This window comes from Perissodus microlepis, chromosome 15 (assembly GCF_051167445.1).
Source record: "Perissodus microlepis isolate ML-2025 ecotype Zambia chromosome 15, ASM5116744v1, whole genome shotgun sequence".
Classification (NCBI taxonomy): Eukaryota; Metazoa; Chordata; class Actinopteri; order Cichliformes; family Cichlidae; genus Perissodus; species Perissodus microlepis.
Window position 1 is genome coordinate 29,395,564 of NC_140475.1, and position 19,959 is coordinate 29,415,522.

The 19,959-nt window shown below is 40.1% G+C and overlaps 1 protein-coding gene across 2 annotated transcripts in view; it reads left to right on the forward strand.

Moving 5' to 3' along the window:
• Positions 1-14,326: 14,326 nt before the first annotated feature.
• Positions 14,327-19,959, forward strand: part of epha7 (eph receptor A7) — an 81,890-nt gene continuing 76,257 nt past the window's right edge. The window contains exons 1-3 of one of the 2 annotated variants that reach the window (XM_084954316.1): positions 14,327-14,541; positions 16,005-16,069; positions 16,611-17,280. In XM_084954316.1, coding sequence (XP_084810442.1) covers positions 14,448-14,541; positions 16,005-16,069; positions 16,611-17,280 — 829 coding nt within the window. In that variant the 5' untranslated portion in view covers positions 14,327-14,447. The remainder of the gene's footprint in view (positions 14,542-16,004; positions 16,070-16,610; positions 17,281-19,959) is intronic. The other variant, XM_084954317.1, reaches the window with a different exon arrangement.

Here is a 19,959-nt window from a genome sequence, read left to right on the forward strand (position 1 = left end):
CCCAGCTCCAGACCCCAGCAGATGAACAGACATTTCTGTCTAAGTAAGATTTCACATAATCACAAATGTGCAGTTTCAATCCTCACCTTCTACAAAACACATTAAAAATGTGGCTGCAGGTTTTTCAGGTACATTTTAATATTTATCAGAAAGTTTCTCTTTTACTGTCATGAAGTTCATTTGTGTAACAAGTCTTTCTGTTAGTTTATCTTTTTGTCAATATTTTATTGACTATATAAAAACATCCATTCACACCTCCTCACTCATAAAGTGCTTATCACTTACCTCTTTTCAATCCCCAAAAGAATACATTATTATGCACATTATTATCTTTTTAATGTTTCTCTTGGCTTTTTCTTGTTTATAGCTCAAAAAGACCATTCATGTTTCTGTTTCTCACCCACACTGTGTTCATTTCTTTGTTCCACTGCAAATGAAATAAACAAGCAAAGCTGCTAATTCCTATGACCCCTCTGCATTGCAATATGTGACTAGGGACTTCTTGCTTCAGTATAAAAGTAATTTACCATTACAAAATTCACTTCTGAAACATTATGTCAAGACCTGCAGCTCTGTCTGAAAACTGCAGCCTCTTAAGCTTTTATTGTGTCAGCCAAGGGCAAGCCATATCCTATTTCATCACCTTTAATGTTTTACCCTTTCCTAACATTAATCAGCTTGAGCTCAGACCAACTCCTTATTGTGTCTTTAAGACTGTGTGAACACATCTGCTCCTTCTTTATCAGCATCACAGAAAAACAAACAAGTCTTGCTTCTGTGCTTCTGATGACCATACAGAAACCAAAGCCACCCAAGTTAACAAGTGGCATGTTTCTACATGCTATTTCCATTTAGATGTTAACATGGCCAACAGTGCTGAAACTGAATCCTCTACATTTTAATCAAAATTATGCACTGATCAATTTTTATATTTGTTTTCAGGGGTGAGTGTTCCTAAAGGTCACTGTGGTCTGTTCAAGTCATCATTTCATAATAAACTCTAGAGTAAATTTTCCTTATCTGTCAGGGTTTCTAAAAAATAAAGTTCTCTAACTCATGCAACAAATGTTACATTTGTAGGCTCAGTAAGCTAATTATAGGCTTGTAGACTCGGTGCTGATTTGCTGAATCAGTGCCTAGCAGGACTCTCAGGAGTCCCAGAGGCTTCAGACACCAGAAAAAGTGGGGGGCACATTACCTATGTTGGTAATAATTTTAATAAACATGGACACAAGAGAAAGAGGAAGACTCCTTATAATGAGTTGAAACATTAACTTGTTATTTATTTATGCATATGCAATTTTTGTCATTCATGTTGTGTCACTTTGTATGTCCCTTATGATTTCCCGTAGTCACACTCCTCTACGCCCCTGCACTGTTCTGTTTTTGGTGTGCCGCCCTAATATTTTTTGTGGCCCCCATATGGCCACCCCTATGAAAAAAAGTGCTGGAGGCACCTCTGTCAATCTATTGTGGATACTACTTTTGAACCAAGCCTACCCAGGCCATCACCACCACCAAACCAGTCAATCCAAACAATGTTACAAGAAGCCTAATGTTTTCCATGGCTTCTCCAGACCCTCCAGACGTCTGCTCACCTGCTCACAGCACAGGGCACCAGTGGTAGACCTGCCAATTCTGGTATTCTATGGCAAATACCAGTCAGGCTTCATGGTGCCAAGCAGTGAGCACAGCACACTCTAGACAATATTAGTTTCTCAGGTCATATCTTCTTTGCACAAAAGAGCAGATACAGCTCCTGCTGATGGATTAAGGGTCGTCTACGGCCCAGTCGAGCTCTCCTACAATAACTGCTTGTCTGCTGAAATCTCCTCCTTGCTCTTCAGATTGTGCCAGGAGACATAGCAAACCTGTGGCTATGGCATTTACTGATGTGCCTTCCTGGAGGAGTTGGACTAGCTGTGCAACCTCTGTAGGGTCCAGGTATCACCTTATGCTACCACTAACTGACACCGATCACCCTAACTCCATTACAGTTTGTGCTCAAGACAAAATTCAAATGGTTTTGGAAGGAAGGTGAGCTTTATGGGGATATGTAGTGTTTCATGGTAGCACGAGGTATTGCATGGTAGCACGAGAAGGTATTGCTGTCCGAACATGGACAGAAAGAATCAGCTCCATCTAGGTGCTACCATGTGTGCGTCAAATCACCATCCTCTTCAACCAAGAGAGAAAATTCAGTTGAATCCTGAAAGATGAGAATTTTTTTGTTTTTCATTTTCAGCCAAAATGACAAAATAAGTCCATTAAGTGTTTATGAATCTTGGTCAACAAAGGAGTAAAGCACCTTAAGGCAGCTCTTGTTGTTATTTGGTGCTACATAAATAAAACTGAGCTGAATTGAAATAATCTAGGCTAACAACAAACAGACACTAGTTTTGCACTTAACTTATAGACCTATATAAATCAAATTAATGATTTTTCTCATCCTGCTCTCTAAAAGATATTACATAATAAACTCACCCAACATTTGTTCCTTTAATTGAATTATTGCCACAACAGTGCTGCAAATGAGCTAAACAAAGCAGAAAAAACACTGTATGACAAAAATAGATCACCAACTGCAAACTGTGTAGATTTAAAGCCTAAAATTGTGAGGTACTCTTCTTAACTTTGTATGGGAGCAGCCATGCTTCAAAGCCATGATCCTAATCCTCCCTCCTCTGGCCAATAATTACCCCAATCAGATGATGAGAAGAAGTGGACAGTCTAGGGCAAGATGTGGGTTGATCCCTATAAAATTTACATAATCCCCTTTGTTTCCCTAAAGGGCAAAAAGAAATGCATGTGGAGTCAAAAGTGCACATTGGGTGTTTTAATGACAGAGAGGAGCAGAAAACTTTTGAGCTAGCCAGTGGCATCTCATTAATATATACACACAGGCTGGAGTCAGTGTTAAAGGATGGCTACCTGCTCCCATATTCCACCTCAGTCAGTGTTGATGTACTGCAGCTGAAATGAGTGGTGATGAGGAAGGCGTAGAAAGAGACAAGTGGCGATTGATGTTATAATGATAGTGGGTTTCCTCCCAGGGCTCCTGCCTTGCTGCAGCAAAGCTGTGGGCCTGGCAGAAACCTGCTGAGTACTACACACATTTTCATGACATGACTTAGAAGATGAAGAAGGCTAAATTCCTCACATACCACTAACAGGCATGTAAAGTAATACGCAGGCGTAGTGCTTATACTAATATCATGGTAAAAACTCTTCAGTGAGTTTATTCTTTTGTGTGTGCCTTGTTTAACCAGGTATTCATATCTAGCTTAGAATATAGTGATTTTTCTATTATATATATAAAGGATATTTAATTAATCCTGTTAATATCCACCAGCGACTCAATGACCTTTTTTGGGTTCTGGTTACATGTAAGAACATACTTACAGTCCTAACCATTAGCTACCCTTTGTCTAGATTGTACCAAAGAGTTTTTGCTTAAACTCCAGACTTGTTGGAATAAGGATTAAGTTTAAGCACATCCTTAAACAGACCTATGCCTTTATAGATGTTTTTACTCTGTTTTTACTGTTTATCTTACCATGCTTAAAAATGATAAAGTCTTACATTTTCTTTTTTAAATGCTTTTTTTTTGGTAATATTTGTAGATGTGTATAGAGTCGAACAAACACAAGGCGTGAACTTTAGGTGTTTTTGATATTTGCAGAGATATTAATAAAGTTGCATGCCATTAGCTATGGTAATTTTGTGCACAATGAAGTCATTTCAAAATGGCCTTTGTCTGCTAGATATTTCAGAGGAGAGACTAAAATTAACTTTTCATCCTGAGGAGAATTGCAGCAAAAAAAAAAAATCACTTGGACATTAGACAACAGACTTGGACACAGAATTTAATTTTCCCATACCAACAACAGCTTCAGCTGCATGTTAAACTGGTCAGCCTATTGTGCAGGCAGCTGATTAAAGAGCAATTGTAGGGGGGAAAAAAGAGGATGTCTATTTCTCAGGGGTGGTGAGTGCCAGACAGGCAGCATGGCGCATGGCTAAAGGCTGTGTCTTGGTGGAGAACAGCCGTTCGACAGACTGCCCTGGGGAGACGCGGGCCAAACTGGATGCTGTCAGCATTGCAGCACAGGCAGCTGGAGAAACAGTGAAATAAAACACTTTTCTGTTGCCCATCGTTCAGAATCATGGGGGCCACCTTCTTCTCTTTCATACCACTGGAAACCCTAACTGGCTCCAACACCCTGGACCCTGACGCTGGACTTCATTTACTGTAGGCACTTCAGTAACTTGACACTGCTGCTACATTTGGATGTCGGTGATATAGAGTATTCCTAACAGTCTAATGTGTTCAGTACCTGAGCAGGGTGATAGCAGCCCTATGGGGCCCTGTTAATCCTATTTCACATCATAAAAAGAGATTTATAGCTGAATGAGCAGCTGAAAAAGTCTTTTTGCTAAACTGTGTAGCTAGTATTCCAAAATGGCCATCTAAAACCTAAAAAAAAATGTAAAAAGTGATTACTGAAAGAAACTATATTGAGGTTTCTTTTGTTATTACCATCTGAAACCAACTATGTAAGAACTCCTGAAGGAAGATATACCTTAAAACAATATATCACTTAATCTGCCTGTTCTCTGGATTTCTAGGACACCTAATGGCTTTTTGAGCATAGAAAAAAAACCTGCAATTTGCACAAAGGATCTATAATTGTGTTTGTGCATGCAGACATAATGCAGTGGAGCAGGGTGTTTGACCAATACAGCAAATAGGTCACATTTAACATTAGAACTGCCAGAGCCCAGTGGGAAGGGGTGGGGGTTGTGCTAAGTTAGTTACCAAAAATCATGTCTAGATATAATAAGTAAATTAGCGAAAGTTGATCAAGTGCTGTTGAGAGTTCATGGTCATATTTGCATCTGTTAAACTCAAAGCAATTAAAAACAATAGTAAACAATAGTGCCATATATAAATGGTTGGTAGGCATGGATTAAGGATTGCAAAGAAACTATATAATATATATATATTTAAATTATGGGCAAGCCAACACTAATGCTCAGGTTTCTCTGTTTATTTTCAGACGTCTCAACTGCGGGACTGCGAGGAAGCTAAAGGGAAGCCTTTTTAATCACTCCTAAATAAACAAATGACATGACGATAGCGGAAGCACCGGTCTCGTCACACGTGCATGAATGATACGGAGTGAAAGCGTCCACATGTTTCTCGTGAATGCAGATGTCTGGATGTCTTCATTTGTCAAAGGCGATTTCAGCAAGCTCATAATTGTAATGAAAAGAGCACTGACACTGGCAGTGATCAGAGCAGCACACTGTGGTGTCTTTTTCACATTTCATTTGCTGAAAGTAATTTTCACGTAAAGCCGTTGTATTTAAAGTGAATAAAGAGCTGTGATCTTGGGATAATTTGAAATTGGACCATAAAAACAGCTTCTTATGTCAGCAGGCTTGTTAATTAGCACTTTAATTAAATTCAGTTTCAATGATAATACCAAACTGAATTTTAAAGGGTTGTCTTTACATGTGGCTCCGTTTAATGTGGATATTTCAATTACTACAGTTGTGTTTTATGAATAGTGAGAACATTGAGTCATTTGAGGCTCCATTGGCCCTGTTTGTGTCTCATATTGCACTCTGGCTCTTGTTCTTCCTGTAATTATAGAAAACTCATTTTTGCCACTGTACTGTGGCAAAAAATGAGTACTTGGTTCATTCTGAAGCTCCAATATCACACACGCTGTAACCCACTAACTAAGATGCAACACCTCAAACTTCTGCTCTATCTATGCAACTAAAAAAATAGAGCAAGACATAAATGTGCTTAACAAATAAAAGTCCAAACTTCTCTCTTTGAATCTCCTAATTGGATCACAAAGAAATGCAGATTTCTATTGTACTTCCTTGTTTCCTGATGAACCCATTTTCATAATTGTGACCCACGGCACCTCTGGGGGGTGGGGGGCTTGTGTGCAGTGATTTGCTTTTGATGATGCACTTTCTCTGGTGGTTTGCATTTTAAAAAGTTGACTACAGTCACAGACAGACTCCAGCTGGAATGTGATCATATCAACAAAAAGGTGTCAGGTGCAAATGGTTTTGAGCTGCTCCACAACAATACCAGCTGAATTTTCAACACTTGAGATTTCCTCCGAGAGAACTATTCCATATTACCGATCTATAAAAAGAAGCAAATTGCCTGCTTGCACAACCAAACTGCCATTTGACAGGGCCTCTGGGCTGCTTCTCATGGTCGCTATTAAAGCTCTGGGTGGTGTTTTCCTCTAGGGTCCTGACAGGCAGACTTCAGACTGCCCCCACCCAGCTTTCTCAATGCTAGGAGCAGACTGCTGCTGGATCTGGAAGGCTTGTTTGCTACTTACTGACAAAGCCTGAGAGGTGCACGGAAACAAGAGTGTACAGAAGTACCAACTTCTTTACACATCTCAGCAGTCTGTGTAAGATGTGTAATTCGAGCCTGGAGGGAGGAAACACTGGGAGAGGAGTTAAGTGCTGCCTGCTGATGAGGACGCTTGGCGAATGTTTAACAGATTTCTCTGGAATGGATACAGGTTGTGCTTTTATCCTTCATACACGTTTCCTCGCCTAATGTGATTTGGGGAATGAAAATAGTCTTAAACAATTTGGAAAAATATGGGGCACTAAAACTTTCCACTGACCGCAGGTGTGACAACATTGTTTATGGTTGGTTAGCAATACCATGAAGCAGGTTATTGGTACCGTAGCACTTCAGATGTACAGTGGGAGGGATTGGAGCCAGGATTTTGAAAATATGTGTGTCAAAAATCCAAATACCAGTGTACTGCACCCACCCTGAGAGAAGTCATGGGCAATCACGCACTGAAAAAAAAAAAGCTTTTTAATTTTTGTTTATATGCTTCAATAAAAAAAATCAAAAATCAACTCTTGAAATCAGTCCAAGACTGCATGCCTCCAAAGGCTGCATCTAGAAGGATATTTGAATCTGAATTATGTGACATTTGCCTTGAAATGACATCTATTTGACCGTAGCCCAGGAGGCAGATCAGGTCATCTACTAATCGGAAAGTTAATAGATGACCTGCTCCACTCGGCATGCCAAAGTATCCTTGGGCAACATACTGAACCCCAAGCTGTTTTCCAGTGCATTCATGTGTGCCCGTCACAGAGAAAACACACACAAAATGCTTGTGTGAATGGGTGAATGAGGTAAGCACTGAGTGCATAAGTGGAGTAGAAAATTGAACTTACTAGTTTTTAATCTCTGGCTCTCTTCCACAGCATGTCTTTTATCCTGTCTTCCTTCTCTCACACCAACCGGTCGCAGCAGATGGCCGCCCCTCCCTGAGCCTGGTTCTGCCCAAAGTTACTTCCTGTTAAAAGGGATTTTTTCCTTCCCACTGTTGCCAAAGTGCTTGCTCATAGGGGGTCATATGATTGTTGGGTTTTTCTCTGTATGTATTATTGTAGGGTCTACCTTACAATATAAAGCACCTTGAGGCAACTGTTGTTGTGATTTGGCACTGTATAAATAAAACTGAATTGAATTGAATTAAATTAGAAAAGCACTATATCAGAACCAGTCCATTTACTCATTATGTAACTAACATCATATGATTTAAGACAGAAATGTCAGATGAAGAGCAGAGATGCTAAAACGTTGAGCCCAACAGAACATGAGCTGTATTAACTTTACTAATAATACATCGTGCACAGAGATAAAAACTCAGACATCCATTAGCCCAGCTGATCTCAATCAGCAGACTGCACTGTTGAATGATGGAAATTTAAGCCAGCACAGCAGATTTCACTGACACATTGTGTAATATTAATGTGTTTTCTGTTACCAGTTCACTGTCTTGTTATGCTACTACCCTGCAGAATCATATAATATATTATGCACATCTTTCCTATTTTCTGTTTAACTGCATAAGTTACATTGTTTTGTGTTTTTCCGTGTGCAGACGTAATTGAATTGTCCTAATATATACGTACCTAAGACTCTTTCCAAAGGAGCACTGATAGAGAGTGGCTCATCCTGTGCAACTTGATTAGGATAAGATAATTAGGATTATAGTGTTTCTCTGACCAGTCAAACACAGAGGAAACAAACAACAAAGAAGCATACTGTGGTTTAGCTCAATGTGAACTCTGCAACAGGTTGTTGTTGTTCAGTAGCCAAAAAAAGGTAAACCTGTTTGCTTCCCATGCCTAAAGTTGTATTCATTGCCATTAAAATATTTAGAACTGTTAATACTATATCACAGAAAACACTGACTTCATTAGATTCGTCAGTCCACAGTCTGCAGCAGCAGTTTGTCTCAGTACATCATGTTGCAACAGCTGTGTGTTCTTGCAGCCACTCCCTCCAACAAGTCATTGTTGCCTGTTGTGGCAGAGCACCTACTGAACCTAAATTAGTTTAAAAGGCTCTGCTGACAAAGAGCTGGTGCATGCAGTCACGCAAAGTCTCACAGCACTGACTGCCTCAGAATAACCTTTTGATTCATCGTGGACGTTCACTTCTTTTCTGTTAGACTATGATTTTGTCAGAAACAAGGCCAGACAACAACAGCTTCATTACTGTCACATAATACATCTGATGCATAGTGTCACTTCCACTTGAGGATAACGGGAACCTTTTAATTAACAAACGCCATGGCAACAGTGAACATGCTTAGGTTAGGTACAATGAGGTGAAACAGACACCTTCCAGTTTAGGGAGATATATCTCATTAGTCAGGCTCTTGCAGTGTTGCATGCAGCTAGATAGCCAGACTGTTACAGCGAGACAAATGCATGCATCTGATTTCTAACTGTTACACTTCAAGCATGCCTTCAATTTTTAATGCAACTTAATATAACTTACATTCTTATCCCACAATCAGGTGGTGTACATGCCCCTTAACTGCAACTTCAAAAGATCAAGAAAAGTACAACGACTTTTAACTTTATTTCTGAGAGTGTACTCGGATCATACTTTAATATCTCATGATAAAAGTTTGAAAGTGGAAAGAATGACAAGCAGCTGCAGGATAATGAGCTCCCATCATGTCAGTCATTTTAGAGCCCTAAACTTTTCTGGATATTACATAATGAAAGTGCTTAATAAAACACAAATGTCTCATGCTCAGAACGGACATCAGAAGACTTCCTGTCTTCCTCCCCTCATCCCCAACTAGTGAAGCAGATAGCCACACCTCCCTGAGCCTGATTCTGCTCGAGGTTTCTTCCTGTTAAAAGGGACTTTTTCCTTCCCATAATCATTACAATATCAAGTGCCTTGAGGAAATTGTTGTTGTTATTTGGTGCTATATAAATAAAATAGAACTGAATGCAAATTAAAAGTATCATTTAAATTACATGATAATTAAGGATATTCACAAGACCTACCCCAATTATACAGTTGGATCTTAAGCATTGCGTTAAAATTTTGCTTTCGCTGTAAAACCAGCATAGGGTCTGTATCTATGTATAAAAACTGTAGGGAGAGAAAGAAGCATTGGCTTACACGCAGGAGGTAAGAAAAAGAATCCTGGGTTGGTGAATGGACATATTACACACTTCATGTTTTGTCACAGGTGGCCGCAGCTGCCATGTTTATGAACCTATCAGGTTCTAGAAGAACGTGATGCCAGATATCAACATATGGCTTTGCAGTATCTACAAGCAAGGCAAAGGTTTTTTAGTTTCCATGTGAACTCCCAATGGAATTTATCAATCACTCTGTGAGTGCCATAATGTAATTTTAATTTCATTTTAAGAAAAACTTTAAAAAAAAATCTATGTGTATTTAGAAATTATAGGAAATCTTATCCCAGATACTGACTGCTTCCAGCAGACATGCCAAGATACTGACGGCGTACACTGTGCTATGCCGGGATGGCTCAGATGAAAGATGGCCACAGTGAAAGATTCAGTTAGACTCACAAGGTGAAAGAGATTAAAAGTTAGCTGTGGTAATGTGATCAGTGTTTGTCTCATAACATACTGTGTCTACAGCTTATTTCTATGAACAGGAGTGCAGCATGAATCGACACGCTGCATTCTATAGGACATGGGACATCATTGAGATTCCCATGCAAATGAATTCATCAGTATATATAAATATATTTTCTCTTATTATAAAAGCACAAATGGATGGATTGTTGCCCAGTGTCACCTGGGATAGACTCCAGCCCACTCATGACCCTGGACTGAACATGAAAATGGATAATCATGAAGCAACTCCACTGATGCTGGTAAGTCAGCTACAGGGTCATCAGCTGTGAGCCACATGACGCAGATGCTTGCAGATGTTTGGCCCCTATAATCCTAGAGCATCTCCATGTTGTTTTGCAGCAATAGGGATTTTTGCTCTACTACTTCCTGCAGCTTGCTGTATAGATCCTTTCCTGTCCCACTTTGCATTTATTCCTGAGCCACAGCCAGAAACTGCCTTGTCCAGACTCTTTAGCCATTCTTTCACTGTCGTACTCTGCATGGCTCCGCTAATGCCAAGAGCCTTAGTTGTTGCATGGATTTTCCAGTGACACCTCTGTAGCCACTTTCCATTGGATAGGAGAAGGCGTTTCACCCTGCTTCTATATCCCAACAGCTTACCTGATTAACTGACTCTGTGATTGGGATGTTGATGCACTGGTGTTATTTAGTTCTGCTCTATGTGACTCCAAAACCTCTGCCAGCTTGCACAGAACCAATCATGATGTCATCTGTATCATACCTGATTTGTGCTCTATTATAAGAGTAAACTGGGGTTATGGATGCAGTTAATGGTGGCAGTTCATTTCTGAGTCACTCAAAAGATCAAATTTACATGGACTTAAGATACATAAATAGATACATTGCTCTATTAAGGAATCTCAGACTTTCTTGTTAAATCTTCCATATGTTGGCCCATGGCATGGCCCTGCTAGTAAATATACCTCAGGTTTATGTATTTTTTCTAATGCCACTGGCTTACAACTGTAATTGTGAACATCTCGTCCTCCATTCTAGTGACTTCTGAGACCTCAAGTTTTTTCCTCTCATTTGTTTTGACTTTTGGGGAGTTGGTGCTCAGCTGAGCACAACACTTCTCCTGATAATAGCGTATGTTGGTTGATTCTAGTTGTAGTTGGAGAATGTGTTTTCCAAACAGGGCATAGAGGGAGAATTTACTTGCAGACATATTTGTTGGCATCAGGGTAAGCAGGTAGGACCAGAACTTAATTTAACTGTGAAGGTCTTCAGTCTATTTTCTCCAGGCCTTCATAAAATTATGTAATGACTGAGGAAGTCATGTGCTTGGATGAGCGCTCCAAAGACTCTTCACTGGCTGCCCTATCAAGCAGTGGGATCTTTTTCTTTTCACTGAAGAAGGAGATGTTATCAGTCCTGATCCCTTTCCTAACTGACAGGCCTGACTGGTTTGATTTTCATCCTTGCCCATCTAAGGTTCAGGAACCTTGTTGTGAAATGAGCTGTTTGCAGGGCTGTGGTGATGCTGTCCATGTTATCCATCTTATGGCTGGTAGATGCCTGATTGGGATTGCATTCCTTGAACATCAGTCAAGATTATTTTGAAAACTGCTGTGAATGAATAGATGGGCACAAAAGATGTTGAAATATAGTATGAGGATTCAGCCGCTAATATATGTAACTCTCTCTCTCTGTGTGTGTGTGTGTGTGTATAAAAAAAGGTAACATTAATCCAGATGAATTCAAACAATCGTCTATGAAATACATACATGCAGGACTCCATTGTGTATCAAGGACAAAATGGATTAGGTGCAATTTGCATAATAAACAAACAAAACAACATACAAAAAAAGCAAAAGTAAATAAACCTTGAAGTGAGTCCTTGTCTGCTTCCGTCCATTTTTATGTACACAGTTTATTAATCAATATTTGTGGGGCATAATTACAGTTGTTTTGCTTGTTGGGAGGTAATGGAGATTAATTAGTGACCTGCAACAAATGCTGTATGTATAAAGGGATAATGAGCGCCGCTTTATGCTTTAATTTTTAAGTGATATGCCAAGTCATCTGAGAAAGCGGGAAATTAACTTTAGACTTTTTAATTGTGTTTTATTCTTTGTTTATGGTTGTTTGTTACTTAAAGACCCCCGGTGGGTCCATCTTTAAGCTGAAAGTCTCTGAAGCACGGGAGCAGTAATGAAACAGGTCCTGTTGTGTGAGTGGCCTGTCTCTGTGGGACTTTCTTAAGGTGACCTTCCACAGATTAAAAACGCCATTTAATGTCTCTCCATCAAATGCTATATTTGGCTCAAACATTAAAGACTCCTTCACCTATAAGAACCCAGGAAACAATGGAAACCCACTTCCACTCAGCCTGAAATGCAACTTTTTAATTATACTTTGATTTTCTTTTAATCTAGTCATTCTGTTTTCCTCCTCCACATCTGTACATAGCACATTTATCAAAGCCTGGAAAAGCCATCCTCCCTCTGTTCTTTTATTTATATTACAATTGTGGATGTTCTCAGTAATCATATCCAATGTTTAAAATAATGGGGTCAAAGCATGAACAAGGAAACAGATGAACTAAAAGTTCAGAAATGCTCAGACAGTGTTTTTCTACTTTTGGCTGTGTATGATGTCACTGAGAACAGATATGCCCATATGGAAAAGATATATATAAATCTTATAAAGTTTGTATCTGTCTTGTGTGAAACTTGTATGAAAAGCATACAAGAGTGAAAACAGATATAAGATCCCTTGAAGAATCATATAAATGAAACTTGTATGTTTTGGATACTTACTAAAACAATATATGAAAGTAATGAGAAAGTGGCCACTTTCATGAGTAAATCATATAAGCCTTATATGATTCACTATATGAAGCAAATCTGATGCAAGTCTTTTATAAGTTTTTTCTATTTCTTTTCCATATGGGTGGTCATCTTAGTCATGCGTGGAAGATGGAATTAAAACTAAATGTTTGGGGCAGAGGGTTAACTGATGGAGCTGTGCCCAGACCTATTATAAGACAGTCATAGAGGGTCTATTTTGAACTGTGGATCATGCAAAGCTTGTCTGGATAAGTCCAATAATGAGAAATCTAGAGTTAAGAAGCAGACGTCCTCTTTGAGTTTAGCAGTACGAAACAGTAAATGGCCAAAAAATAAAATTGTGATTCAGCCAGAGGTGCATTTAACAAAACACAGTAATATACAACAGACACCATATACAGTGCTGTTGGTTTAACATGTAAATTTGGCCACATCACACACACACAATGCTGAAGCCTTTTTGTGTTGCTTGTGATACATCCAGCATCCACATAGCCATACAAAATCTTGTTTGAACAGAAATGTGGTGCTTTTAGACTCTAATAAAATTCTAATTGAATGAAGCTGAGCTGAAACACAACATTGCAATCACATATAATTCACACACTAGGAAAAACCAGGAAAACCAACTTTAAAGAGACACACACTCTAACTGCATTATCTCATGGTAATGAGTCAAAGGCATAAAGTCATGCACTTGGATATATGGGCTAATCAATATACACAGCTGGAAATGAAAGAACACTGGGAAAGGCAATCTGTTGAAAATCAGTAACATAACAATTAAACTACATTATAAATACTCTTGACTTCGCCCACTTATCTTTTCTTCACTTGAATAACATCATGATGAAGGATTACTAGTACTTTAACACATTATGTGTCAGCACTTGTTCAGAGGCTGTGGTTGCTTCAGATATTTCTTTGTGGTGAGGTTGCTTCAGACCCAGGGAGAGCGATGAAATTCATTTTTAAGCATATTATTGTTTATAATTGAAATAAAGTAAGTAAGTAAATTTTGTTTGTATAGCACCGTTCGAGATAAAAATGACAAGTGCTTCACAGAAGCTAAAAAAAACAACAACACAAAATAACAGTTTTTAACTGAAGGTGAAGATTTATTACGAGTTTACAGATTAGATGTTTGACTGTCTCCTCTCCACAGTGTCTGAACTGATTTCCAGAAGACCTTTAATTAAAAACAAAATCAACCGTGACATCATCCGAAAAATTAATAAAAGTTGAAATCACCAAACGCCGCGGAAGTCTGTGTTTTTCACTAGAGCTGTATTGTGTGAGTGCGTGTAGAGTTCAGCTGAGACATCCACTATACTAAAAAATCCCTTGCCCTTTTCCTGACAACATTTCCACAGCCGTGGACCTCCAGTCTGCTCATCCCCCTTAAACTCCACCTCCATCTTCGTATTGGCTCTCCATGTCTGTTGCGTTCCCTTCTTCGCGCTGCTGTTGGATAATGCCTCTGCCCGTCCGTCTAACTGACACGAGTGGAGCTTTAGTCTCCTCCCAGCGGCAGCAGACGATATTTGAGTGGAGACCAGTGGATTGTTGTACATAGAGCCGATTCAGTGTCGTCAATGGGAAGCACGCGAGACGGTGGCAAAGCTAGTTACGGTCTAGATTGAAATCCACAGCTGCACCATGCTCTCCAGGTCTCTCCCGTGTCTGTGGATTACGTTTTGCCTTCATTTATGCTTTTATGTAGACAGCGGTGAAGCACAGAATGCGAAGGAAGGTAAGTTCCTAAAGTTTTCCTCTCTTCCACCCCACTGCAGTTGGAGACGACATTAACATAAATATGTCAAAAATCAGCACATCGCGTCCTGACATTGAAAGAAAAATATCTCTTTTTTCTTTTAGTTACTCGGAATTTTAATGTCAGGTGATAACTGAGCAGGGATAACAGAATTGTCTGCTACCAGGCTTTGGTGTAAGCGGTCTCTTGGTGTTTTTACGCACGGCAACTAAACGCTGTAGAATAGGCGCAGAGGCTCTAGTTTTTTTTAATTTTTGTTCCAGCATCAGTGGGTAATCGGTACAAATAACCTGCTCGTTATAGATTAACGGTCTGTCAGGCATAAGTGGGTTTATATCTCAGCAGCAGTCTCGCCTCGCTGGAAGTGAGTAAGCCTTCTATCAGGACGCAGTTTCGGAGCGTTATTTCCTCCAAAGTGTCCTCGGCTTTTGACAGTCGTGTCTGTTCTTGTTTCCTGGAAGGAAAATCCAGTGGAACGATGCGGAGACATGATCTGCCTTAGACTTTCAAGTCTTCTAGAGTCAAGGCAATCGAAGACTAAAATGGAAGGGAATTCAGATACACGATAACAGCTAATAATTGGCGCCTTCATTTAGCCAGAATTGAGTTAAATGACATTTTACGATCGTGTTAGTAAAAGCATAAAGTCAGCCGCAGGAACTGGTGTTCGTAGCGGAAAGTACAGTGTAATAACCGTAGATGCTGGAATGGTGTGAGGAATTGTAAATCACAGGTGAATGCGGGATTTCGTAGACCTCCATCAGACGTTTGATTTATTTTTTTAAATATGCAAAAAATAAACAAATAAGTAAATATTCATTTTATTGATTGACTTTTCCCCCGGCGGTGCACCGTGGCCGCTTCCCGTCCCCGTCGTGATGTAGATGTCTGCTAATATTAAATACAATTGAAACAACTTCCTCCATTTTTCGGGAAGCCGCCGCGGTGCCGCTCTGCGCTCTCGCACGCGTCCCCACTGCCCTCTTCGTCGCCGCCGGCCTTTAAAATTGCGGAGACGCCGCATGTCACACATTGTTTCGCTGTAGTTTTGTGGCCGTCTGGAGCTCAAAATAGCCTTCATCTTTTTGCACTTGTAAGTCCAGGGTAATAAGAGCTACTTTCTTCGTAAGGCAACAACTTCCATGCTAAAATTACTTTTAATTTAAAAAAGGAAAATTTATAAAATAGATACAAATGCTTATTTTTTTTGTAGTGATTCCTATTACATATGTTTCGTTAGTGTTTTTCATAGTCAGCTATAAAGTTCCAAGCATGAGGACCTGTCTGCTGCAGTGTATACCTTCCTTTCTGCGTTTCTATTTTGCTGCTGGCAGAAATTAGGTCGCGGGTTTGTGCTGTATAGATGTGTGGCCTATCAGTAATTCCAAGGCCCGATGCCCCGGTGAGATTTAACCACCTGCTTCTTGGTTTCCTGTCACTAGTGATTCTACTGGACTCCAAGGCACAGCAGACAGAACTGGAGTGGATCTCCTATCCTCCCAATGGGGTAAGTCTGCAGAACCGCATCGAGTGCATGCGGATGTGCTCCATATATCTGGATTTTTTCCCCTGCTATCTGTGATGTCTCACATATGTGATAGGAATAATAATATGTATGTGCTATAGTCCTCTGCTCGGAGAGGTCTGTCCTGAGGAAAGATGGAGCATGCAAGAGGCTGTTTTCTGCAGCTAAACTCTGTCGGCTTTTGGCATTCAGAGCACAAAGGCCTCAAGCAAACCACTTCTAACTTGCTGATTAAAGTGTGTGTGTGTGGGGGGGACTTTTTAAATAAATAATGTGAGCACAAGCAGATAAACTGAGCACCATCATTCTTTAAAGATATGCTTGTGCGATAAACGGATAATCTACCTTCTCTGCAGTTTTTTGTATACAAAGCTGTCTGAAATGACTATATTTCATAAACCTTTGTGTAATCACCTGCAGTTTAAGTTTCTTCATTAGACACCTATCTCTGTTATTGCTTTCACATTCAAGTTTGTTTCTGTGTGGATGCATTCATGTACAAATTTGTGTTGTGTTCTTTCAGTGGGAAGAGATAAGCGGCTTGGATGAGAACTATACACCCATCCGAACATACCAGGTTTGCCAAGTCATGGAACCCAATCAGAATAACTGGCTTCGGACTAACTGGATAGAGAAGGGCGATGCCCAGAGAATTTTTGTGGAGCTGAAATTCACCTTGAGGGATTGTAACAGCCTACCTGGTGTGGTGGGCACTTGCAAGGAGACATTCAACTTGTATTACCAGGAAACAGATTCAGAGGTAGGACGAAGCTTACGGGAGAACCAGTACGTGAAAATAGACACAATTGCAGCAGATGAAAGCTTCACTCAGGGTGACCTAGGTGAGAGGAAGATGAAGCTGAACACCGAAGTGCGCATAATTGGCCCCCTGTCCAGGCGGGGCTTCTACCTGGCCTTCCAGGATGTAGGAGCGTGCATCGCCCTGGTCTCTGTCAAAGTTTATTACAAGAAGTGTTGGTCTATCATCGAGAACCTGGCCACGTTCCCAGACACCGTGACGGGATCAGAGTTCTCCTCGCTAGTGGAGGTCGAGGGTATGTGCGTGAGCGATGCCGAGGAGGAAGCCGATAACTCTCCTAAGATGCACTGCAGTGCTGAGGGGGAATGGCTAGTGCCCATTGGGAAATGTATATGCAAAGCTGGATTTCATCAGAAGGGAGACGCATGTGAACGTGAGTCACTTTCACTCATTTATTGATTTATTTTTTATGTAATTTTTGGGAGAAATTCTCAGACTTTTTTTTATTTAACAACATTTTATAAATAATTCAGTTCATTTTATAAATGAAAAAAATAAAAAAAAAAGGTAATGAACTTAATAGTATTTGTGATTAGATCATGCAAAACAGGTGAATGACAATTTAGGCACCAGTGGACGTATAGTTGTGTGTGATAGTAGGATTACATGAGCTGGTTTGACAGGAATAAACTTGCATAAAGTCTAATAATTTGATTTTGTATTAAGCGATTATGAGGGTTTTAATTTATTGACATGACTCTGTTGACACTGGGATTAAATAATATCTTGAGTTTAGCTCCGCAGTTCCCAACACTTCTCTCTGTGTTACTGGCTGGAAGCCAAGACAATCACTAGCAGAATATACAGGTCTAGAGGAAGTCCATCCAGTCACTCAGTATTCTCTGTGACCCGGCCAAATGACCCAGACAGAGTGGGAAAACAAATTGCCGCTGTACTGTGGCATTTCGGCCTCGGGATATTTATGAAGGGAGGCTGGTTTTTGGATTGTTGTGGTGCCGAGTGTTCCACTACAATTACCGATAATGTGCTTTCTGTCACTCTGAACTCCCAGAGGATTACTTCCAGTAGACACCTGACTTGAGCGATAGAAATCACTGCAGATTAAAAGGGGGCGACTTAGGTACTTGGGTCACGGAACCTAAGCAGCGCCCCTTATTAGCCAAACTTTTTCTTTTTTGCAAAGCGAGCAACCTCAATCTAAGCAGCTTATAAGGAGCAGCAGCCAGTAATAACTGAACGGAATGTGTCTGAGAACAAATTAGTGTCCCTGGCAGACAAGCTTTTATGCCATGCTGTCATCCATTAGGGACCCTCTGAGGGAGGTGTGCTAATGAAATATATTAGACCATGTAATTTAGAGCAACACAGCCTGCCTCAAGTTGTGCTAATGTTAGGAGGCTATCGCTTATCCGACCCCACAAAACCCCTTCTTATTGTTCTTTTGTTCTTATACGCACACATAAGATCCGATTGTGCACTCAGGTTGAAAGAAAGCACACAATTTATTTCCACGGGGAGTGTGGTGCAGCAGAACAACCAACTGCTCCGGGTTGTCAGAGTCATTTTAACTACCTTTTATTACATCTTGGTACAGAGTTCTCACAACAAAAGATGGTTGCATGTCTCTATTAATTAATCTGTTAATGTGTCAACTACAACAAATAACCTGCAGATGTGGGCAACAGCACAATGAGTCTATCCTTTAGTTGTTAAAAACCCGAGGGATGGAGGCACCTTAATGCGTGTGCCGATCAAGATTCCAGTCTTGACACTGCACCTTTATGAGCTTTATCTCTACTGAGGCATGAGATGCTTTTGTATTAAGGGGTAGTTAATCTAAATAAAATGAGAATCACAGTGCACCATCAGCACTTCTTCCAGTTGCTCCACTGACATCAAATTGTCCATTCAGTAGTTTCCACCTAGAACAATCTAAAAGCTATTCAAAGTATTTCTATCAGCTGAACAGCAGAGCAATAAGTCCAAGTATCTGTGACCGTAGGAAGAATAAGTGAGATCCTTGAACCAGTTTGTCTTAGTGCCGTAAAAGTAGCCTACTTTATCTTGTGACTTTATCTTTTTCTGTTGATATGTTAACTCCTGGACTTTTAATGTGAAGAGTTAAAATGAAGCATTGCCAACATATGTCTGTTTATACATTTGGTACATTGGAAAAATGTATTATACAGAGGGGCAAAGCACAGGGAAGTTTAGTATTTTCTGTGTTGTACTACTAATAGGTTCAGTTTTTGCTTTCCCAACTCCTGACAGAGCAAACATCTGAGTGCTCGTTCATTTTAGTGGTTTGGAAAGTTTTAATGATTTTTGCAAATCTAAATGATTCTGCAGTTTAGTGAAATACACTTTGCCTGTCAAGGTCAACCAGTCCTAATCCCGAACCCTGTGATCTCTGAAGATCTTTCTAGTTATTGTTTTTGGCTGAGATAAAGCCCTATTTGTGAAAAGGATACATGTTTGAAATAATGTTATCCTTCAATTAAAGTCTCATACATGTATTTTGGCTTTCCTTTTATTCTGCTATAATCTTTTCATTTGGGTATGTTAGATAGGGACAGATTGCATAAAAAGTGACTGACACTACACCTAACCGTTAATGGGTTGTTGACATTCTAGTTGCTCCTAACGGGTTAAAGCCACTTAAGGATCTAGCCAGGATTACAGTGGTCTTGTAAACACGTGAAAATAATTTCCATTACATTCAGTCTTTGCTGAGCATGTGTTGCCTTGAATAATGACAACCAAAAGGTGACTTTGGTTTGTAGTTATCTGACAAGCACTTATTGTAAAGAAAACTGACTCCTTAACACACTTTTTAACTGGCCTGTTTTAGAATGAGCAACTGTGCTATGATTATAAAGCGGGCACTGGGAGGGTGGGGGTGGAGTAAGCGAGTTGAGCTGTCACTCATGTAATTTGAGGAGCCTCTGTGTGGATGCAAAGGCCTTCTCCAAAAGTTGTTGTGATCCACTCATTCATCATCTCTGCCCCCCCACCCCCCCACCCACTCCTATCCCACCCCACCCTCACCCACACACATACACACACAAAATCCCCCCCTCTCGGTCCGTTG